Here is a 24542-nt window from a genome sequence, read left to right on the forward strand (position 1 = left end):
ACACAGGTTTGATCTCTGGTCCGGGATTATTCCACATGCTGGGGAGCAACTAAAGCCCAGAGTTGCAACTACTGAAGCCTGTGTGCCCTAGAGCCCATGCTCTGCATCAAGAGAAGCCACAGCAATGAGAATCCCATGCACCACAGCTAGAGAAAGCCCATGTGCAGCAATGAAGACACAGTGCAACCAAAAATAATTTTTTTTTTTTTTAAAAAAGGAAATGAAACCAGAAATTCAATTCAGGTGTGTTTAAAAAGGAACATTACAATTGTATTCTAGTTTCAAAGCAAGCCTCATTTTGTTATTGTACCAATAACTGGTTCCTGAATGCTTAGATAGGAGGAAAAGGGCAGAAACCAGTAATTCAGTATAACTTTCTCAAAGGTGTCACTATTCCCAGGTGGGGAGGAAAAAAAATGGTGGGATAAGGGAGGGAGGAGGGGGGTAAGGGTAGGCCTGAGGTGCTTCAGTGTTCTCTGACACCCCAGTTCTTGGTTCTGACACCCATAGGATTTCCTGGGATCAACCAGGGGGAAAGAGATGGGGCCTAGGAAGGTGGGCCTCTTGGCCAGTACTTGGCCTTTTGGGTCTGTCTTCTGGGGGTTCTACCATTCAGGCTGAGAGGTATCTAGATGAGCACCCCTTGAAACAGCTCAGGAGCCCGGATGGGGTGAGGAAGGGCAGCCTTGCCTCGTAAACCAATGCAGTGTGATCAGCTTTCTGAAATGGTAACTCACACCTGCTTTGCCCATCCGCATCTCCTTTCCCCACCGGGGCCGGGCCCCATTCGATCACTGTCTCTGAGTGGAAAAGCAAAAGTGTCTTAAATCTCCTCCTTATTTTTGTCTTCTTAAATTCTTAGGAAGAGCAAGGCTCTTATGGGCTCCCCACCACCTCAGAATAGAAAGGATTTCCTGGGGAGGAGGTGAGAAAGTCATGGGAATCTTCTAAGAAGAGGGTCACAGCAATGGGAATCTGAAGCTGTTCTCCTGGGTGACCCCACTGGGGACAAGGAATCGGTGGGATCTGGGGAGTAGAGGGCCTGCGACCTGTGTCCCAGATGGAGCCCCGGGAGAGCAGGCTGGTCCAGAAAGGGGCTTAGTGGGGTGTGGCCAGACAGGATGCTTCATCCCCATGAGGGGTGCCTATGCAGCACCTTGGGATGGGGGGACGGAATCCCTCAGCAGTCAACCTTCCAACAGTCCAAGGATGTCAAGACTTGCCCCCTCACTTCTTGGCCTCTCACACCTCAGCTCTCTAGGCCATGCCCATTCCAGCCCAGCTTTTTGTTCTTCCTCAGCTGCCACTGGGTGAGCATGCACTTGCTGTTCCTCCTCTAGGGAACATGCCTATCTTATCCCTCCAGATGTTTACTTTTCTCCTTCTCAAATCCCTAGATCTTTGTTGCAGGCCCCCTTCTCTGAGAGACAACCCCCTTGACCATCCCACGGAAAACAGCAGAGGCGCCCCCAATCTCTCTCACTCCAGCCCACTGATCCCCCATCCAGCTTTATCTTCCTCCAAAGCCCTCTTGCCCCGCAGACAACTGTGCTACTGTTTTTGAAGGTGGTAGTGATTTCTTATTTCCTTTTTCCTCAGTCTACCAACAATAGACCCCAACTGGTGCAATTACTAATGTTTCAAGGAGTGGATGCTCAGGAAACGGACACAAGAGATATATTGAATGTCCGGTTGTTAAGGTCCCCCAAAGAACCCCCTTGGCCCTACATTCTGGCTCCACTACTCACTGGCTGTGTGTCTTTAGCAAATTCCTTGTCTCTCTAAATCTTAGTTTCTCCATCAATAACATGGGATGATAATCATTCTGCCTTAATGCGTGCATGCATGCATGTGCGTGCTGAGTAGTGTCCAACTCTTTGTGACCCCATGGATTGTAGCCTGCCCATAGTCTCCTCTGTCCATGGGATTTCCCAGGTAAGAAAACTGGAGTGGCTTGCCATTTCCTCCTTCAGGGGATCTTCTCAACCCAGGGATTGCATGCATTAAGGCAGTGATCCTGCCTTAATAGTTTTTGAAAATTAAAGCTCTGAGCACAGTGCCTGGCCCATAGTACACATCCAGTAAAGATTAGTGTCCCTTGGCCTGATGGCTTCTGTGTGTCCCTTATTTCTCTTTCCCAGGCCCACTTAGCCTCCATAGCACAGGTCTCACTGTCAAGCCCCTCCACGTCAAAGGGGCAATAACTCCCTCAGCCTAGGTGTCCCTGATTGTGGTCCCAGAGGTCTTACCTACTGGATTTTAAGGTCCCTTTGGACAGGCGTCACACTTCAAATACCTGCCCTCACCCACCATTCAGCCACTGATTGTCAGGCAGTGCACTGTATGCTCAGCAGTTTCTGACTCTTTGGGACCCCTAAGGACTATATAGCATGCTAGGCTCCTCTGTCCATGGGATTTTCCAAGCAAGAATACTGGGGTGGGTTGGCATTCCCTCCTCCAGGGTATCTTCCTAACTCAGGGATTGAACCTGCATCTCCCTTGTCTCTTGCATAAGCAAGCGAATTCTTTACCACCGAGCTACTAGGAAAGCCTGATGGTCAGGCAGATAGGGGACAAATCGATATACAATGTGTTAGCACCACCCTCCTTTGAAGGAACTCCACCCCCCAACCTCCTCCCCCACCCAGAATCACAAGCCTGTTCCTTAAACTTCAGAAAGCCCCACCATATCAGGCTTTCCTCCTTCCTTGAGGCCTGCGGCTGGCCCGGCCCTTCCCTATGGGACCAGGGGTGTGACCCAGCAGGGTTCTGCTGCCCCTGCCGGCGCCAGCCCTCCCTCCACATCCCCACCCTTCCTGCTGATCACAGCACCCGAGGCTGCTCAGCCCAGCACTCCCTCTAATGGCTAACGCTTTTGAGCTCGGGTTAAAAGACAAAAAGCTAGGCTGTACCCCACAGCTCCTCTAGTTCTGGTGCTGGTTCCTCCAGTTCTGATATTCTGGCATTCTTTCCCTGGATCCCGCCTTTGTTTCTGTTCCCATGCTTCCTCTTTCAGGCCCCAAGAGAAAGCTAACGGGGGACTTTAGGTGACCTCGCCCAATTTCCAACATTCTGGATTCCCTCTTTCCCCCTCTTTCTTCTCTGACGTGAACTCTGTTCTTTCCTGGTGTTCATCAGAATTATGAGGCGGCCAGAAAAAAGCACAAAAACGGTGGGACTGGAAAAGCTTATCAAAAACAATTATGTCCTTTTGCCAAAGCGTTTTCCAAGACAGCTTCCAGGAACTGAAAATTGGGGTTAAATTTTGCATCGATTGCATTATAAGCAAGAATAAGTGGATAATAACCTTTGAAATCTTACGGAGGAACAGGCAAATCCAAAACTGAAAGATGGTCCCCTCCAAGCCAGCCCATTCTGCGACCCCCTCCCCCGCTCTGCGGCAAGAACTCCCGACTCCTGCGCGCCGCCGGGTTTCGCTGCAGCGGCACTACCCACGCATACTCAACTAAGAGACAGAGCACGCCAGCCATGCCACGAGGTGTGTTTTATTTTCATTAATCATACAAATAATTTTCTATAATATTCCAGGGCAAACCGGAGAAATTTGGCAGTCCGATTGGAAGGTCCCCTTCAGAGACCCGCGGGCCGGTGGCGACGGCACGGTGTGCCCGGGTTCACAGTGCAGCTTGTCGCTCGTGTACATCTTGCAGGTGGCTCTTCCTCCACATCACGGCTAGGGTCTCCAAGATGATGCGGTGGAGAATCCTCCAGGTTCGCGGGAAATTTCACTTTGCTTGCTTCTCCTGCTCAATGGCTGTGGAGAGCAGGAAATGGACACTGGGGGGATGGGGACCCCTGGCAAACCCCCCAAATGGGGCGCTTGCAAACCTGGTTTGGGCAAGGCACCCACGAGGTCTAGGGATTAAGAAAGAGGCGTGGGGCTGGGAAGAGAGAGGCGCTTTGTGCAACAGAAACAGGGGCTGAGGCCGCCCGATGGGAAGCAACTGCCGGATGGGGTGTGGGGCTGGGTTAACGGGAAGGGCGGGGTGGGGACTGGGCTGGGAGCCCGCGGACCCGGAGGCGGGGGCGGACTCACTCTCTTTGGTCGGCAGGGTGTTCTTCTCCTGCGTCTCAGTCTTCTTCAGCTTGGCCTTATCGAAGCTGTTGATTTCCCCCATGTCGGGCTTGTCTGCCATTTTCTTAAAACAATCCTAGCGGGCAAATCAAGGCGGTTGGCCGGAAGCCAGCGGCCCCCTCTGCCCTCCCCGCCTCCGCTCCACGACGTGGCACTCGGGCTGGGGCGTTCCCGACAGCCTGAGGCCGAGGATCTGGGCGCGTCCCGCACCCGGCTCCGCAGCCCCAGGGTGTGGCCCGCCCGCCCCGGCGTCCCGTCGGGGAAAAGGCGCCCGACGAGGCCCCCGCGCACCAGCCAGGAAAACCCGCTCTGACCCCACCCGGACTGGGCCTCCGCCCCAGAGAGCCACTCACCGAGAAGTTCCGCTTCCAGTCCGCGGTCCCGGGGCTCCCACTCGCGTTGCTGCAGCAAAAGACAAAAGAGCGGCGCCCGCCCCTCGCCTTATATAGGCCGCGCCCGCCACGCCCCTCCTCTCGCCCGCCGCAGCGGGGGCGGGGCCGGCGGCCGGGGGGCGGGGCCATCACGGGTCGCTCACTCCCCCACCGCGCCCTCCGCCCTGCTCCCTGCCCGGCTGGACCCTGCTCTTCCCGCGCGCGCGCGGTCCCTTTACCCAGTTCCCCCAGCTCCCTGGACCCCAAGGTGGAGGCAGCAGGAGCCGCCAGGGTGGGTGCCACGCCCTCGATTTTCTAGGGGGCTGCACTCCCTCCTCTCCGGAAATCCACTGCTCAGCCGCAGCAGGGGCGTGGGAGGTCGGCGGGGGGAAGGGCGTACGGTTGGGTGTGGGTGTACTAAGTGTGCAGTGTATCGTTGTTGAGTATGGATGTGCAGACGTGCTCGCGCGCTTTACAGCAGTCCCAGCTTGCAGGAGACACCCATCCCTGTGCAGTCCCCACGTGTTTTGCCTTTAGCTTCCCGGAAATCCTCCACCCCCTTTCCCTCTCCTGGAGGTGAACGCCTGCGGGGCTCACACTTAAAGAATCCGAGCCAGGGGTCCTAGAGATGGAACACAGGGAGATACAGATAGGTTTCCACTGCTCTTTGCTGCTATTGGGGGCCCATTGTCTCCCTTCTTTTCGAGATGGGCAGTTCCTGCCCCACCGCTGGTTCTCCTTTAGGACGCTTGTTACAAACATTGTCTGAACGGCGATGGGGAGAGCAGGCAGCCCCCAGGGGCTTGCTCTGTTCTTTTTCTCACAGGGCTCCTAGGGACGTAGTGTCCCAAGGTTCGGTTTTTCTCCTTGAATTAACCTTGAATATGTCCCTACAAAGGTTCTTGCTTTCGTTTTCAACCCTTTATAGTAGTATACTGCAACTATTCAAGTCTTTCTTAGAAAAGTTGTATCTTCATTCCGTCCAACATATTCAGTTCCATAAATGAACAGACCAGGGGGTGAAGCTGGCCATTGTTTATTTGCTCTGAACTTTCCAAATGTCCAGGAGCATTACTAAGCCCTTTTATTTTTTTATTTTTATTTTATTTTTTGAGGGGGTTGCACTGGGTCTTTGTTGCTGCCAGGTTGTTCTGTAGTGGCAGCGAGCAGGGGCTTCTCTTGAGGTGCGAGAGCTTCTCATTGTGGTGGCTTCTCTTGTGCAGCCCAATCTCTAGGGCACTTGGGCTAGAGTGCCCTAGTAGTTGTGGCACATGGGCTTAGTGGCTCCGTGGCATGTGGAATCTTCCTGGACCAGGGATTGAACCTCTGTCCCCTGCAGCGGTAGGCACATTCTTATCCACTGTGCCACCAGGAAAGACCAGCCAAGCACTTTTAAATTGGCATTTTGTGGAAACGTCCTAAGTTCTGTTCCAGCCCTTCCTGATTTTGCCTGCTTTTTTTTTTTTTCCACATTCCCTCAGTGCATTTGGCACAGAAGGAAATAAATTTCGGCTTATGAATTTGATATACCAAACTTCCTGTGTGCCCTTGGGCAAGTGTTTTCTTATACCTCTTCATTTATAAGAGTTTTGGCATAAAACTTAAGTGAGATGAAGAACAGCCATCAACTGGAAGCTTAACATGGCAGCCCCATGAGAGTGGCACACATACTTCATTTGTGTATCAGTCAACTGTTGCCACAGTATGCCGTGTAACAGACTATCACAAAAGTCAATGGCTAAAACAATAATCACTTGTTCTCACTCACTCCTCTGGATGTAGAAGCTGCTGTGTTGGGCTCAGCTGGGCCTGGTTCCACCATGTTTGCGGGATCCAGGTTTGCTTCTCAGGTGTCTCCTGCTCTGGCCCAGGATCTAGCTGGAGCTTGTTCTCAAGGTGATAAGAAAAGAGCAAGAGGGCTGTTGCGTAAGAGAGTGCAGAATTATTGAAGTGTGTATTAAAGCATACCATGTTACCTCTTGTCTGTTAACATCCCGTAGGCCAAACCAACCATCGCTGAAATGGAGATGTGTAGTCCACTCATGGTGGGAGAGGGAGAGGAATGAACTTTTCTTAAATAAACATCCAACTTCACAGGGTAGGCAAACAACCATAACAAACAGTTCCCAAACGGCCTTAATACAGTTAAAGTTTATTCTCCATTCATGTAGCAACATTTTATGCTCTTTCTGTTCAGATCATGTTCCTTCTTCTAGTGACTCGTACTCAGGCTTCTCTCTCATCTGAGGCTCCTCCCCTAGGTCCTGGATGTTTATTCCATCCAGGCAGTGGATGGGAAAGGAGAAAAGAGAGGACTGCACTAGAGTTTTTAGGGATCAGGCTTGGAAGTGCATGTGTGCTCAGTCCTGTCCAACTCTTTGTGACCACTGTGGACTGTTGCCCTCCAGGCTCCTCTGACCATGGGATTTTCCAGGCAGGAATACTGGGATGGGTTGCCATTTCCTTCACCAGGGGATCTTCCAGACCCAGGGATCAAACCCGCATCTCCTGTGATTCCTGCATTAGCAAATGGTTTCTTTACCACTGAGCCACCAGTGAAGCGTATTCCAGGCTTGGAAGTAGTCTCCATCAGTTCTGCCCTCATCTCTTTGGCCAGGATTCAGTCACATGATGTCACCTAAATGCAAGGGGGGCTGGGAAATATAGTCAAGCTATGTGCCCAGGAGTAAAAGACTTGGGAGCAGACTCTGCCATACAGGATGGAAGGATTTGCCAAACTTCAGCATGAAAATATCCAGATACCCAGAGATGTCGACTCTTCGGAGGATCTTGGTGGCACTGGATTCTTTTTCAGATGCATTGCCAAGTGTTATTTAGGTATTACCTTCCTGGGCCCCAACTTTGGCCTGTGAAGTTGTCCTAATTTGGTCCCATGGGGAAGTACAATTCCAGCTTCTTTTTATTTGGGAAACAAAAGAATCTGTTTCTTCTAGATACAGTTGTGGAGATGCATGTTTCAAACATATCAAGCTTGCAGGATTTCCAGACAAAGGAGCTCTGAGTAAACTTGCAGAATTCTTTTTTGTTTTGTTTTGTTATTTTGGCCATGCTGGGTAGCAAGCAGGATCTAAGTTTCTTGACCAGGAGTTGAACCTGCACCCCCTGCAGCAGAAGCACAGAATCTTAACCACTGGACCTCCAGGGAAGGCCCCATGTTCTTTATTCTCACTTATTCAGTTCTGTGGCTCATCTCTAAGAAAGCAGTGGGCCTCTCAGGCATTTGTTTCTTAAGAACAAAGGTCAAATCTTTGTCTAATTCAGTTCTATTGATGGTGGTTTTAAAACATCTGTATATTTCCTTGACACTTGTCCCTCCAATTTCTGAGTGTAGGTTATCCTTGGTGACTTTATTCTAGAGAATAAAATTCCAGAAATTATGCTTTTCCACTTAGGAGCCGCACAGCTCTGCCTGACTCTCAGGGTGCCTCCACATTCTGAGAAAACTAAGCACCTGTAAGGGTAGGTCACTTGCAGGCATTCTAGCCACAAGCCACAGCTGAGGTCTGAGCCAGCATCCACCACCAAGCACACAAGTCCATGGGGTAATGCAGAGACGACCACACAAGCTGTCTCAGGCCCCATTGCAGGTTCACGAGTAAAAGACATGCTGCAGTTTTTATAAGTCACTAAAGTCTTGGGAATTTTTGTTCTGTAGCAATACAATTCATTTTCCCATGAGATAGAAAAAAAGAGTTCCTTGGACTGCAAGGAAATCAAACTAGTTAATCCTAAAGGAAATCAATCTTGAATATTCATTGGAAGGACTGATGCTGAAGCTGAAGCTCCAATACTTTGGCCACCTGAGGCGAAGAGCTGACTCATTAGAAAAGACCCTGATGGTGGGAAAGATTGAAGGCAGGAGAAGGGGACGACAGAGGATGAGATGGCTGTATGTCATCACTGACTCGATGGACATGAGTTTGAGCAAGCCCAAAGAGATGGTGAAGGACAGAGAAGCCTGGGGTACTATAGTCCATAGGGTTGCAAAGAGTGTCACAACTGAGGGACTGAACAACAACAGCAACAGAACAATCATAACTTAGGGATGCCAGGGTCTTTGGTCTTACTGGGGAATTTTCCCCTAAATATCTTCCATAATACTCACACACATCCTTTTCGACAATGATTTATCGCTGTCCATGAAGTATCTGGCAGTGTTCTGGGTGTGGAAGATAGAAAGATGATGAGACTCTTACTGACGTCTAATGTAGTAACTAAATAACTCTGAATCAGTCAACAAGCTGTTGCACGTGCCCTGTGTTTCCTTATGTCTTGGGGCGTCATTTGTCTGACAACATATCAGTCTGCTGCTTGGAGCAGATTTTATTCTGTTCACAGATGGCATAGAGAAAGCAGAACCACTCAACTCCAATTGTATTTCCATTGAGAAGGAAGTGCTGGAAATTGAAGCAGTGATAAGAAGAACAGAAGGGAGTTTTTCCTTCTTTATACGAGATCTTAGTTCCCTGACCAGGGATCGAACTCAGGTCCTGCTGCAATGGAAGCACAGAGGCTTAAAACTGGACCACCAGGGAAGTCCCCCAAAGGCAGTCTTGATGACTGTTAATTTGTTGAGGGGGTTGGGAGAAGCCTTTGGAGATTTACCGGAGGACTCCAGCCCTCAGAACTGGCCATTGTGACTTTATTTTTAGGGACTTGAATGGAAATGTAGATAGAATGCTGAGTATGTTAATAATAGGGTGAAACACTGTAAACATCAAAGCAAGCAGGAGAAATGGACAAAATATGATGACATTGGCCCAACAGGATAGACACAGAGCCTTCTCAGCCTGACCAGTAACCCTGCAGGTACAGGGAGGCGTGAGTAACAGGATTAACTCTCAAGTGTCAAGGAGATTTGTGGCAGTGTAAACAGGAAGAAAGAGTTCAGTCCAGATTTCCTTGAATATAAGGAAGACATTTACACCTACTTTGTTCACTTCAGGCTGAAATGTTCATGTGAGATGTTCTTCTTAGTCTAGGTGTTCACATTGTGTCCTTTCTCTTTTCATGAAGAAAGCTGCTTGAGTGTCCTTGCCTCAGAGAATCTTCCTTGACCACTCCTATCATTCCCTAAATTTAACCTTGTTTCATTTTTCTTCTTAAAATCTGATAGAAGTTTATATTCAGGTATGGGGAAGTCATTCTGGCTTACACATGCATTAAGTTGAATTTTATGTTAATTCCAGTAGCCTATTTGTGGTCTATTAAACATACATTGTGAGTGTGTTAGTCGCTCAGTCATGTCTGAGTTTACGCGACCCCAGGGACTGTGTTCTGCCAGGCTCCTCTGCCCTTGGAATTCTCCAGGCAATAATACTGGAGTGGGTTGTCATTCCCTTTTCCATCAAACATACATTGTACATCTTTTAAAAAAATATTTTATTTATTTATTCGTTGACTGCGCTGGGTCTTAGTTGCTACACACAGGATCTTTGGTTGCCACCTTGGAGATCTAGTGCCCTGACCAGGGATCAAACCCAGGCCTCCTGTGTTGGGAGTGCAGAGTCTTAGCTACTGAACAACCAGGGAAGTCCCTACATCTGTTTTAATTATTGAAGAAAAGGGTGCATTGATGGGAAGTAAAGAATGCCCATATTAAAAATACAGATGAAATATTTCCCTTCCTGGGACACCAGTGTTGGTACTTCTTCAATGAAGAGATTCCCTTCCCAGGTGTCAAGGCCATACTGACTTACTGTTCATGTGCTGAATTTTTGTTTGTTTGTTTAAATTTTGAAGGAATGTATACCTGACTTGTTTAATGGTCTTTGTTGTGACAAGAAATAAAACCGTACTGAAAACCATGTTTCTCTGGAGTAGTTCCTTGGAATTATCTGAGAGGCTGTCTTCTGGGTTATAGTCCACAGTTTGTCTCAATAAAGCTCTTTTCTATTCCTATTACAGGTTGTTTATTGATTATTTCATCAACTAAGCTATCTCTACCAAACATATATTCATCTCTTTGTTTTTGTCTGTCTCACACACTAGGAAATGGGAGACCTCATGTGTCTCATTTACCACCAGCATCAAATGCAATGCTTTATATATAGTAAGTGCTCAATCAATATTCCTGGAATACATGCGTAAAATTCTTAACCAAAATGGAATAAGCTACTTTGGGGATAGTGATGAGTTCCCTGTCACTGGAGGCATTCAATGAGAAGTGCATAGCCAGGGGTGTAGGCTATGATAGGGATGATTCAGACCTTGGGCTCGAGTAGGTTCACTCGAGTACAATGAGTACAATTGCTTCTCCCTAGATGACCTCCCTGGTCCTTTTCAAACTGTTGTTCCAGTTGTGAAACAAACTTCCTTTTGGCTGTCAGTTCTGGCAGCCTGAAAAGAGCTGTGTGACTCTCACACCATGGAGGCTGAGGAAGCAAAGAAATCAACAAGTTGTGTCTGTGTTTTCCATATCATCAAAACACTGTTTTGGAGTTTAAGGATTCCCCAAGATAAAACTGTGAAGAAAGCAAAGCGGGCCTTTGAGGTTCAGCTTCAGTAATGATTGTCCTGCTCTGGAGATGTGTGAATGAACCCCTAAATCAAGCTTGGTACTTGCTGAGATCACCCAAGTGGCTAACAGTCACAGTGTGGGTGAGGATGTTATTGTTTCAGTTTTTATCTCTGGTGTTAGAATAGCAATAATAAAACCAATCTTCTTGAGTTGTCATATTCCAGGCCCTGCGAAAAGGATTTCATGTATTGTGTCACTAAAACCTCAGCAAAGCAGTGTGAAATGGCGTTATTTTGATCCACTCTGCTTTACAGGGTAGGCTCTGAGGCTTGGTCAAGGTCATACAACCAGTAACTGGCTAGAGCTTGAATCCAGTTCTACCTGATAGTAAACCCTGAGCTTTTAACCATGACACCACCCTTGCCTGGACTTGGCAGCAGGGTTTGTAAACTGGATCCATATGGTTTATATATTTTATTTGGTCACATTAAAGTTAACAAAAAACTTCAGCCAGTACTCAAATATTGGAAGATTTCCAAGTTGAAGATCTAGCAACTCTGGATCTATATATTTTTCTCATGTAGCATCATGATTAGCAGCTGCCCCTTGAAATGGGATATGTTTGCTTCCCTTTACAGGTTTCTCCACCACCCTCTAATGTCTTTGCAGCATGGAGACTGGTGTTAGTTGCCATTTATTGTATATGTATGGGTGTTTTACTTATAGTAGATAAATATTTCTTGTCCCCAGATCTCTATTTGTGGACATCTGCCTTCAAGATAGCCCCTAATGGTCCTACCTCTTATTCCCACTCTTGTGTCATCCCCTCCTCTATTGTACCAGGATTTGTCTGTGTGACCAAAGACATATGGTAGAAATGATAGTATATCACTTCTTTCTCTTTTTAAAAAATTTTTTATTTTTTAGCTGTGCCTCCAGCATGCCAGATCTTAGTTCCCTGACCAGGGATTGAACCTGTACCTCCTGCAGTGGTAGCACAGAGTCTTAACCACTGAACTTCCAGGAAAGTCCCAGTATGCCATTTCTGAGATTATGTTATAAAAGATGAACTTCTAATTTGATGCCTGGCTTTCTTGCTCTTTCTTTCCTATCTCTCCTTGGGGAAGCCAGCTGCCATGTTGGGAACAGTCCTATGGAGATGCCCATGTGGTGAGGAGCTCAAGTCTCGTCAACAGTCAGTGATGCGCTGAGACCTGTCAACTAGTGAGCTTGGGAGTCGATTCCCTGGCAGATTTGAGCCTTCAGAAGGCTGCAGCTTTGACTGATAATCCAACTGCAACTTCCTGGGAGATCCTGAGTGAGAACCACCCAACTAAACCATTTCTAGAAACCATGACATGATAAATGTTGTTGTATATTGCTATGATTTAGAGTAATTTGATGCCCAATTTGTTACTGGGCATCAGAAAAACTAATTCACTCTCAAAAGTGGTGACAATACATAGATCAAGAGTGCCATGTGATGCCCATCAGCAGACGAATGGATGAGGAAGCTGTGGTACATATACACCATGGAATGTTACTCAGCCATTAAAAAGAATTCATTTGAATCAGTTCTAATGAGATGGATAAAACTGGAGCCCATTATACAGAGCGAAGTAAGCCAGAAAGATAAAGACCAATACAGTATACTAACACATATATATGGACTTTAGAAAGATGGTAACAATAACCCTATATGCAAAACAGAAAAAGAGACTCAGATGTATAGAACAGACTTGTGGACTCTGGGAGAAGGCGAGGGTGGGATGTTTCAAGAGAACAGCATCGAAACATGTATATTACCTAGGGTGAAACAGATCACCAGCCCAGGTTGGGTGCATGAGACAAGTGCTCGGGCCTGGTGCACTGGCAAGACCCAGAGGGGATCGGGTGGAGAGGGAGGTGGGAGGGGGGACCGGGATGGGGAATACATGTAAATCCATGGCTAATTCATTTCAATGTATGACAAAAACCACTGCAATGATGTAAAGTAATTAGCCTCCAACTAATAAAAATAAATGAAAAAAAAAAAGAGTGCCATGTGGTTAAAAAAATTAAGAAAGAGCACACGTATCTGTTGAAGTAAAGGATATTTATATTGTTATGAAACCTACTATAGTAAGAACTGTGACTGATAGATGGGGAAAAGGAGTGATGACAATCTTAACCAGGCCTGTCTTACTTCTTCATACTGACTGCCTGGCTCCTTCTAGATCTTTGAGTCTCCAAGCCTGCCGTAGAGCAGTTGTTTTCAAACTGGTTTTAGCCTTGATGACCACCCTCCCACCTCCCAAGAAGTACATTAAGTACATTTCACATGGTGACCCAGGACTCACAAGAGCACACAAATGAAACAAAAGTTTCACCAGAACAATACTCACTTTTACTGTGAGTGCCCTCTTTCTCTGACTGGTTTTCATTTTAAAAAACTTTTACTTTGGAATAATTATAGACTCATAGAAAGTTGCAAAAAGTACACTGAAGTCCTCTGTGTACTTGATGGTAACATCTTGTACAACTGCAATACTGTATCAAACCCAGGACACTGACATGCTTGTGATTTACAGATTTTCCAGATTTTACCCTGGTGGCTCAAATGGTAAAGCGTCTGCTTGCAATGAGGGAGACCAGAGTTTGATCCCTGGGTTGGGAAGATCCCCTGGAGAAGGAAATGGCAACCAACTCCAGTATTCTTGCCTGGAAAATGCCATGGACAGAGGAGCCTGGTAGGCTACATTCCATGGGGTCACAAAGAGTTGGAAACGACTGAACGACTTCACTTTCACTTTCGAGATTTTACCAATAATTATATGTACTCTGCTGTATGTAGTTCCACGCAATTTTATCACATGCATAGATTTGTACAACCACCCCAATCCAGATACAAATATATTCCATCACCACAAAGGGAATTCCTGGTGATACTTTTACTTGTTCCTTGGAAGGAAACTTATGAAAAACCTAGACAGCATGTTAAAAAGCAGACATTGCTTTGCCGACTAAGGTCTATATAATCAAATCTATGGTTTTTCCAATAGTCATGTACCGATGTGAAAGCTGGACTGTAAAAAAGGCTGAATGCCGAAGAATCGATGCTTTTGAATTGTCTTGCTGGAGAAAACTCTTGAGAGTCCCTTGGACTGCAAGGAGATCAAATCAGTCAATCCTAAAGGAAATCAACCTGAATATTAATTGGAAGGACTGTATATTGTCACCCTGCTTATTTAACTTATATGCAGAGTACATCATGAGAAACGCTGGGCTGGAGGAAGCACAAGTTGGAAACAAGATTGCTGGGAGAAATATCGATAACCTCAGATATGCAGATGACACCACCTTTATGGCAGAAAGTGAAGAAGAACTCAAGAGCCTCTTGATGAAAGTGAAAGAGGAGAGTGAAAAAGTTGGCTTAAAGCTCAACATTCAGAAAACTAAGATCATGGCATCCGGTCCCATCATCTCATGAGAAATAGATGGAGAAACAGTGGAAACAGTGGCTGACTATTTTTTTGGGCTCCAAAATCACTGCAGATGGTGATTGCAGCCAGGAAATTAAAAGATGCTTACTCCTTGGAAGGAAAATTATGACCAACCTAGACAGCATATTAAAAAGCAGAGACATTACTTTGCCAACAAAGGTCCGTCTAGTCAAGGCTATGGTTTTTCCATTGGTCATGTATGGATGTGAGAGTTGGACCATAAAGAAAGCTGAGTGCCGAAGAATTGATGCTTTTGAACTGTGGTGTTGGAGAAGACTCTTGAAAGTCCCTTGGACTGCAAGGAGATCCAACCAGTCCATCCTAAAGGAGATCAGTCCTGGGTGTTCACTGGAAGGACTGATGTTGAAACTGAAACTCCAGTACTTTGGCCACCTGATGTGAAGAGCTGACTCACTTGAAAAGACCCTGATTCTGGGAAAGATTGAGGGCAGGAGGAGAAGGGGACAACAGAGGATGAGATGGTTGGATGGCATCACCTGCTCTATGGACATGGGTTTGAGGAGACTCCGGGAGTTGGTGATGGACAGGGAGGCCTGGAGTGCTGCAGTTCATGGGGTCATAAAGAGTTGGACACGACTGAGTGACTGAACTGAACTGAACTGAAGATTCTACAATATTAAATGGGTGAATCATATAGTATTTAATTAATACACATTGATTTACATTTACATTGTTTTCAGTAGTTTGCTACTACAAACTACTACCCTTAATGTTGGCAGATCCCAGGGCAAGAATACAAATGGAGACTCACATGCCATGTGTTGAAATATTTAATTTATAAAGCAAATTAGCATACTGATAGAGAAAATATATTTTATCCTCCTGCATAAGAGATTCAATTTCTTTTTTTTTTCCATTGAGATTCAATTTCATAATATAATTTAGAAAATGTGATAAGTGATGGTTTTTTTGAGTGAAAGTGGACAAACTATCACAGATAATTGAATTTGAAAAATAGTATGCAGCTCTGGGCATTCTATTCATAAACTGAGGACATTTAAAAGAAGATCACAATTAAGATATAGTAATAAAAACATTTCTAATAAATTACTGGAAATTTATTCCACAAATTTTTCTTCTATTCTCACTTAAGCATAATTACTAATTGTGTTGGAGTTTTACATAACTTGTGTTCCAAAGATAGTAATTAATATATTTATATATTATAAATATATAAGTAATATAATTATATATTATATACAAATATATAAGTAATATGGTAATATAATATAAGTAATATAATTATATTCTAAGTGTACAATTTAAACATACAGGTGATTTTCCTTATTCAGGGGAGTTTTGTACCATAAAGTCTCTGCCAATGCTGAATTGGTAAATATCAAACTATTGTTCCAAGAGGTAGTCAGTTTCCTGTAAACATCTGGTCAGAACATTTTCATCAGCTGATCCATACATAAGCTTGTTTTATGTGTGTTTCTGTTGAAAGACACCTTACTTAGGATATATTGTTGATTCATTAATGTTGAATGCACACAGCCAACAGCATAAAATGCCTGGACAAAACTTATGTAACAAGTGCATTTTTCTCTGTAAAACATGTCTCAATCTTATTCTCAAGAACACTAGACAGCACTTCAGCACTCTGGTTGGGCCATTTAAAACAATGAAATCACCAACAAAAATGAGAAAAATGAGCTACTAAATAGACTGCAAAAAGATATTTATTTATAGTATAAGAGCTGAAATAAGAAGGCAGAGTGTTGCCTTGTGTGGCCTCCTCTGGGGAACATGTGCCTTGGGAGCTCAAATATTCCAGCATTCTGTGTGTGTCTTCAAGTGACTACAAAATCGCTGTGAGCTTGATTTGGGGGTTAAAAATGAACTTTAGCCTGGAGAAGGAAATGGCAACCCACTCCAGTATTCTTGCCTGGAGAATCCCATGGTCGGAGGAGCCTGGTGGGCTACAGTCCACAGGGTCGAGAAGACTCAGACACGACTGAGTGACTTCACTTCACTTCTTCACTTCACCAGATACAAAATCGCTGGAGTCAAGATCTTGAACTTCTCAGCCTCGAAAACTGTGAAAAAATAAATATGTTGTTCTAAGTCACCCAGTTTTTTTTTTTTTTAAAGAACTTTAGCAAGTACATAATTCTCAACTATGGTATCCATGAATAGTGAGGACCAACTTTATTTTCATAAAACATCTGAATTCAATAGGTAAACAACAACAAAAATTCATTCATGTTTTAAATATTTTCTTTTATTCTAAAGCAGAATACAAATAATTATTAATAAATTTCAAAGTCATGTCAGCATTGTAAAAAATAATTAATATTTTTGTAGGCATAATTGAATTCAATGAAGAATTTTATAAAAATTAAACTATTTGCATTTATTGTATTCAAAGTCAATCTCGCGGCCATTAGAAAGAATCTGTATTTTGCTTCATAAGTATTATGTCCGGACCTACACATGCACAAATTAAAGAATAATAAGAGCTGTTCATTACTGCAAAATATTCCTTAGCTGTCACATGCAACTGTTGGGAATACTGTGCTAATCTGTGAGCAATGCCTGCAGCTGCAGGAATTCCTGTGCTAATTTTTGGAGGCGCAGACTGAAACAGGAAAAGAAGCGAGATAATGGGCGTGTGGTACTCCTGGGAATCATCGTTAAGCAAGAATCTATGAGAGAAAAAGTTTGAGTGACAGAAGTGCCTGGGTAAGTGCCTCTATCATTCCAGTCATCCCTAAACACAATAGCACATCATCTTCGGTGCTGTCAGCAGCACAGCCCGCAAAGCTCCCTGGCACTGAGATGCGGTCACCCTTTGCTTCCGGGACTTAGAGCCGAGGAAGCCTGTGAGGAGTCTGTTGGTGCTTGTGTGTGGAGTGTGCATGTGTGCTAAGTGGCTTCAGTCGTGTCCGACTCTTCGAGACATCACGGACGGTAGCTCACCAGGCTCCTCTGTCCATGGGATTCTCAAGGCAAGAATACTGGAGTGGGTTGCCATGCCTTCCCCTAGGGGATCTTCCCCACCCAGGGATCGAACCCAGGTCTCCTACATTGCAGGCGAAATTCTTTACCTTCTGAGCCACCAGGGAAGCCCTGTGTGTGGAGGGGCGTCTGCTAAGTGCCAGCGCCCCTTGCCAGGGTCTATGGAAAGCACCACCAGAAAGGATGCTGCGAATGATTTAAAGCAAACAAAACCCGCGCAAGCTTTGTGAAGAATAAATTCTCTCGGCTTTTTTGAATCATTGTTGTAGTTGTCACCGTTTTTCATTCATTTCTAATTTCTTTTTAATTTGCATAATTACTAGAAAACTGGCCCCTTCCGCATACTCTTTTTTTTTACCCTCCTACTTACAGAACATCCAAAATTTCTATTTTCTTTTTAGCTGTTTTGCTCATTTGAAAATTCATATTCTTTTTCTGTCTCTTTTATGCAGTGTGTTCCTCTTTGGCTTGGAGCCAAATTTAACAGCTTCCTCCCAGTGAAGCCTTACCAAAAGCCAATTACAAGCTTACTGGGAAGGGAATGACAATTTATAAGAGGCAAGTAGAAAAAAAAGGTTTTATTTATTATCTTTGTACCTTCAGAAAAGAACGTGGCAAATGTGTGCTTTCAGGTTGTTGTTCAGTTGCTAAGCTGTTGTTTGACTCTTTGTGACCCCATGAACTACAGCATACCAGGTTTCCCTGTCTTTCACTATCTCCAAGAGTTGGCTCAAACTCATGTCCATTGGGTCAGTGTTGCCATCCAACCATCTCACCCTCTGATGCCCCCTTCTCCTCCTGCCCTCAATCTTTCCATCAAGGTATTTTCCAATGAGTTGGCTCTTCACATCAGGTGGCCAAAGTATTGGAACTTCAGCTTCAGCATCAGTCCTTCCAATGAATATTCAGGACTAATTTCCTTTAGGATTGACTGGTTTGATCTCCTTGAACTCCAAGGGACTATCAAGAGTCTTCTCCAGCAGCATGATTCAAAAGCATCAGTTCTTATGCACTCAGCCTTCTTTATGGTCGAGCTCTTACATCTGTACATGAATTTCATGTAAAACTCCTCATTTCTAATAAAGCACCTCAGATAGCACGTGAGGTCAGGAGACCTGGGTCCCAGTGGTGGTACCTACTAACCCTGGGCTCTGGGCCAATCACTTCATTCTCTGAGCTTCAATTTTCTCATCTAAGAAATGAAGATAGTAATTGAGCTGTCATGAGGATCAGGGAGATCAAGTATGTGAAAGAATATTGTAGGTGAGATGTATTATATGAAAGGGAGTGGTTCAACTACTTTAGTTCATTTTTATAATTTTTCCCCACACTAGGCTAATTACTTCTCTGCAGCATTTTCTGAGCTACTTTCAGTATTGTTCTATTTGCATCATTACATGTGGCCCAATAAATGCTCCCAAGCTCAATATGAATTCTTCACAAGAGGTTTCTGGACATGTTAAAGGGGCAGGGTCATTTTGGGCATAGTGATGATGGGTGGAATAAACTGTCAGAGTCCTGAAATTAAGATCAGATGATATTTGGAACTGATGGGAAACTGTTAAAAAAAAAAAGAAAATGTTTACCAGGAAGTTATGGGAGAGTTCCAATATAGAAGTGGGAGGGGAAACAGGAACCGGAACTTGCCCATTGTGTTAGTTTGCTAGGACTGCCATAACAGAACACCAGAGACTGTGTCTTAAACAACAAAAGTCCATTTTCTCACAGTGTGCATGCTGGAAGTCCAAAGTCAGGGTGTGTGTACGTTTGGCTTCTTCCAAGACCTCTCTCCCTGGCTTGTAGACAGCTGCCTTCTCACTGTACCCTAACAATGGTCATCCTCTGAGCATGTCCATCCCTGGTGTCTCTCTGGGTATCCATATTCCTCCTTATAAGGACACCAGTCAGACTAGATTTGAGCCCTACTTTAATTTAATCAACTCTTTTAAGGCTTTATATGCAAGCATGGTTATATTCTGAGGTGCTGGGGATTAAGACTTCCAACATAATGAATTTGGGGAAGAGACACATTCAGTCCATAACGCCCATCAACATTTAAATCACATGCTTGTATAGGTGCCAGGTTTGGTCCAGGACAGGAACTCTGACTCCTAGCTCTCTGTCAACTGAAGCAAACATACAAATGTTTGTTCGCAAACCATAGGCCAATACATGCTGTAAGCAGTTGAGGAAATCAGGGAGCCCTCACCTGAGAACCTGAGTGTCACTTGCCCTGGCTCATTCTTTCATTTGCTCATATATTTATTCAACAAGCATTTCCTAGTGCCTGTCAGGTGCTGGGCAACAGACCGGGTGCAGGCATCTTGACCTCTAACTTTCATGTCTTCATGGTTTCTAATGGGAAATAGACACATAAATAAATGGATGTGATGACATGTGATGGATATAACAGAACAACTCCACAAGATTCAGTGGTGACATGGGCTGATCCACATGGCTGTGGACATCTGAGCTGAGTCTTAAGGACTGTGTGATGCCACCAATAATAACTGATATTTATGCAATCTTTTCTATGTGGCTTAAAGCACCAACTTGGTGCTTTAAGTTTTAATTATGTTATCTCAATAATAATCATCTCAGCCACAATTACTACTGGGTTGTTGAGTCCTTATGACTACCGTGGGGGAAGTATTATTACCTTCGTTTTACTAATGAGGAAACAAAGATCTAGGGAGTTTGTTAGGGACTGAATGTTTATGCCCCCCCAAAATACATATGTTGAAGCCTATAGCCTAGAACAATGATATTAGGAGGTGGGGCTGTTGGGAGGGAATTAGGTTTAGCTCAATAAAGGACAGAAATTGTATGGACCTAACAGAAGCAGAAGATATTAAGAAGAGGTGGCAAGAATACACAGAAGAGCTGTACAAAAAAGATCTTCATGATCCAGATAATCACGATGGTGTGATCACTCATCTAGAGCCAGACATCCTGGAATGTGAAGTCAAGTGGGCCTTAGGAAACATCACTATGATTAAAGCTAGCGGAGGTAATGGAATTCCAGTTGGGCTATTTCAAATCCTGAAAGACAATGCTGTGAAAGTGCTGCACTCAATATGCCAGCAAATTTGGAAAACTCAGCAGTGGCCACAGGACTGGAAAAAGGTCAGTTTTCATTCCAATCCCAAAGAAAGGCAATCCCAAAGAATGCTCATACTACTGCACAATTGCACTCATCTTACACTCTAGTAAAGTAATGCTCAAAATTCTCCAAGTCAGGCTTCAGCAATACGTGAACCATGAACTTCAGATGTTCAAGCTGGTTTTAGGAAAGGCAGAAGAACCAGAGATCAAATTGCCAACATCTGTTGGATCATCGAAAAAGCAAGAGAGCTCCAGAAAAACATCTATTTCTGCTTCATTGACTATGCCAAAGCCTTTGACTGTGTGGATCACAATAAACTGTGGAAAATTCTGAAAGAGATGGGCATACCAGACCACCTGACCTGCCTCTTGAGAAACCTGTATGCAGGTCAAGAAGCAAAAGTTAGAACTGGACATGGAACAACAGACTGGTTCCAAATAGGAAAAGTAGTACGTCAAGGCTGTATATTGTCACCCTGCTTATTTAACTTATATGCAGAGTACATCATGAGAAATGCTGGGCTGGAAGAAGCACAAGCTGGAATCAAGATTGCTGGGAGAAATGTCAATAACCTCAGATATGCAGATGACACCACCCTTATGGCAGAAAGGAAAAGAACTAAAGAGCCTCTTGATGAAGGTGAAAGAGGAGGGTGAAAAAGTTGGCTTAAAGCTCAACATTCAGAAAACTAAGATCATGGCATCTGGTCCCATCACTTCATGGCAAATAGATGGAGAAACAGTGGATACAGTGTCAGACTTTATTTTTCTGGGCTTCAAAATCACTGCAGATGGTGATTGCAGCCTTGAAATTAAAAGACGCTTACTCCTTGGAAGGAAAGTTATGACCAACCTAGACAGCATATTAAAAAGCAGAGACATTACTTTGCCAACAAAGGTCCGTCTAGTCAAGGCTATGGTTTTTCCAGTGGTCATGTATGGATGTGAGAGTTGGACCATAAAGAAAGCTGAGTGCCGAAGAATTGATGCTTTTGAACTGTGGTGTTGGAGAAGACTCTTGAGAGTCCCTTGGACTGCAAGGAGATCCAACCAGTCCATCCTAAAGGAGATCAGTCCTGGGTGTTCATTGGAAGGACTGATGTTGAAGCTGAAACTCCAGTACTTTGGCCACCTGATGTGAAGAGCTGACTCACTTGAAAAGACCCTGATGCTGGTAAAAATTGAGGGCAGGAGGAGAAGGGGACGACAGAGGATGAGATGGTTGGATGGCATCACTGACTGAATGGTCATGGATTTGGGTGGACTCTGGGAGTTGGTGATGGACAGGGAGGCCTGGCATGCTGCAGTTCATGGGATCGCAAAGAGTAGAACACAACTGAGTGACTGAACTGAACTGAACTGAGGCCATGAGGGTGGAGACCTCATGATGGAATTAGTGCTCTAATCTAAGAAAAGGGTGAGCATGTGCTTAACTGTGTCATCTCTTGGATTGGAGACCCCATAGACTGTAGCCCTCCTGGCTCCTCTGTCTATGGAATTCTCCAGGCGAGAATACTGGAGAAGGTTGCCAGATCCTCCAGGGGATCTTCCTGACCCAGGGATTGAAACTGTTTCTCCTGTGTCACCTGCATTGGCAGGTGGATTTTTTTTTTTTTTAAACCACTTGGAAATCCCCCATCTAGAAAAGAAGGAAACATGAAAACCTCCTGCCTCTCTCTGCACGTGCAGGGAGGAAAGGCCATGTGGGCACCAGTAAGAACGTGGCTGTCTGTAAGCCAGGAAGGGGACCTCACCAAGAGCTCAAATGGCTGGTCCCTAGATTCTAAATTTTTCAGCCTCCAGAGCTGTGAGAGATAAATGACTTTTATTTAAGCCACCCAGTCTACCGTGTTTTGTTATGACAGCCCAAGCTAAGATTGAACCAAAGGAACAAGCCCAGGATCTCTCAGTCCTAAGTGACAGAGCAGCGATCTGAATCTATGTTGATATAAATCTCGACAGAATTTAGGCAGAGGCGAGCATGGAAAGAGTCAGTGAGGGATGGAAGAGTCTGTCCAGGTAAGAGATCAAGAGGCGCTGACTCACAGAGTGGGTCTAGGGATAAAAAAACTTAAAGAATCTGAGAGTTGATCACCACAGAAAATAAGCAGTGGTGGGTGTGATATGTTAGTGTTGGTCGCTTCAGTCGTGTCTGACTCTTTGCAGACTCCATGGACTGTAGCCTACCAGGCTCCTCTGTCCATGGAATTCTCCAGGCAAAGAGAAGTTTCTAGCAGGTTCAGGTGATGTAGTGACATGAACAGAAATAACTAAAACTGTGTGTTAGGCTCTGTGCTAAATGTCCCTCCCTGTGTGTCCAAAGCCTCACCCAGCTTCATTATTTTTTCATAAAATTTATCATACCATGTAACTTATGAATGGGTGTGTGTGTGTAGATACATAGTTAATAAATAGCCAAGACTGTAGCCTAATCAAGAATCAAGGTGACACATTAAAAAAACCCATCCCAGGGACCCTGATGGTCCGGTAGTTAGAACTCAGGGCTTTCACTGCTGTCGCCTAGGTTCAGTCTATGGTAGGGGAACTGAGATCTCATATGCCATGCAGCAGTTTAAAAAAAAAAAAAAAGACATCACGGAAATTAGGCAATATGACCTTAGAGAGCATCTAGTTCCCTTTACCTGCATGATCAGCTCAGCATGTATAGAGGTCCAAGAATGCCCCAGGGCCTCCGGGAGAAATATAAAAGTTCCCTGAGGGATTGACTGATACGTTTGCAGAGATGAGGGTATCACTACGGTAGGGGAGAACTGACCCCATAAAAAGGGCCCCAGGGAAGGTTGCCCAAGCCAGAGATGAAAGTAAAGCGGCCTTCAGATTTCAGGTAATGTGCAAGTCAGGAGATCAGCCAGGAAAACAGGCTCTGGGCTGCATCAGTGGCAGATGCTTCGGTGACAGGTGAGCCTCTGGCTCTTGGACCTCTTTGGGGAGGAGGGAAAAAGAAAGAACCAGCCAACACTGAGCATTTCTCCCTGGTAGGTGGGAGTGTGGGGGGTTGAATGAAGTCCTAGAAGACTGCTTTGATCAGGAAGAGACTGAATTACTTTAACTGGCTCACCCACTCACTATCTGCTAGAGTGGGCTCCTCAGCCCTCCCAGAGAAAGAAAGCAAGCTGAGTCCCCCTCGCCTCACATGTGCTTTGCAACTTCCCCAGACACATACCATGTAAATGTCTCTCCCGTTTGCTTTGTCTTTCTTGTGGCTCAGCTGGTAAGCATCTGTCTGCAATGCAGGGGACCTGAGTTTGATCCCTGGGTTGGGAAGATCCCCTGGAGAAGGGAGTGGCTACCCACTCCAGTATTCTGGCCTGGAGAAGTCCGTGGACTGTATAATCCATGGGGTCACAAAGAGCTGGACATGACTGAATGACTTTCTCTTTCACTCTCCTGTCCCGATATCTGCGTTTCCTGTGAATAAGGTGTAGCAGTCCTTACTGTCCCAATAGGATGACTCTCTGGGTGACTGTATTAATAATGCTTTTTATTTGTTTTATTAAAAAATTTATCTGTTTATTTTTAACTGTGCTGGGTCTTCGTTGCTGTGAAGGCTTTTCTCTAGGTGCAGTGAGAAGGGGCTGTTCTCTAGTGGTGGTGTGTGGGATTCTCATTGCAGTGGTTTCTCTTGTTGTGCAGCATGGTCCGTATAGCAGGTGAGCTTTAGTAGTTGCGGCTCCTGGGCTCTAGAGCACAGGCTCAATAGTTATGTGATGCACGGGCTTAGCTGTTCTGAGGCACATAGGATCTTCCTGGATCAGGGATCAAACCTGTGTCTCCTGCACTGGCAGGTGGATTCTTTACCCCTGAGCCACTAGGGCTCAGGGCTGTAAAACTTTTTAGAGACAAGTAGTATCACATGTTGGGTTCCTGGGGAAGCAGAATCTGAGATGGTTTAAGGCGCAGGATATTTGCTAAGGAGTGCCCTAGGATTACCTCCTGTGGAAGGGGAGGAAGGAAGTGAGACTGGGCAAAGGGAAGAGAGCTAAGATAGCTTCAGTCTCCCTTTG

At 45.1% G+C, this 24542-nt stretch overlaps 1 protein-coding gene across 1 annotated transcript; it reads right to left on the reverse strand.

Moving 5' to 3' along the window:
• Positions 1-3490: 3490 nt before the first annotated feature.
• Positions 3491-4556, reverse strand: TMSB10 (thymosin beta 10). Its single transcript, XM_020889419.2, has 3 exons — positions 4450-4556; positions 4058-4172; positions 3491-3775 (listed from the first exon to the last, which is right to left on the reverse strand). Exons 2-3 carry the CDS (start codon positions 4155-4157, stop codon positions 3747-3749), a joined length of 129 nt encoding a protein of 42 aa, XP_020745078.1. The 5' UTR covers positions 4158-4172; positions 4450-4556; the 3' UTR covers positions 3491-3746.
• Between the last annotated feature and the right edge of the window lie 19986 nt (positions 4557-24542).

The sequence above is a fragment of the Odocoileus virginianus genome, chromosome 2, assembly GCF_023699985.2.
Source record: "Odocoileus virginianus isolate 20LAN1187 ecotype Illinois chromosome 2, Ovbor_1.2, whole genome shotgun sequence".
NCBI classification, from domain to species: Eukaryota; Metazoa; Chordata; class Mammalia; order Artiodactyla; family Cervidae; genus Odocoileus; species Odocoileus virginianus.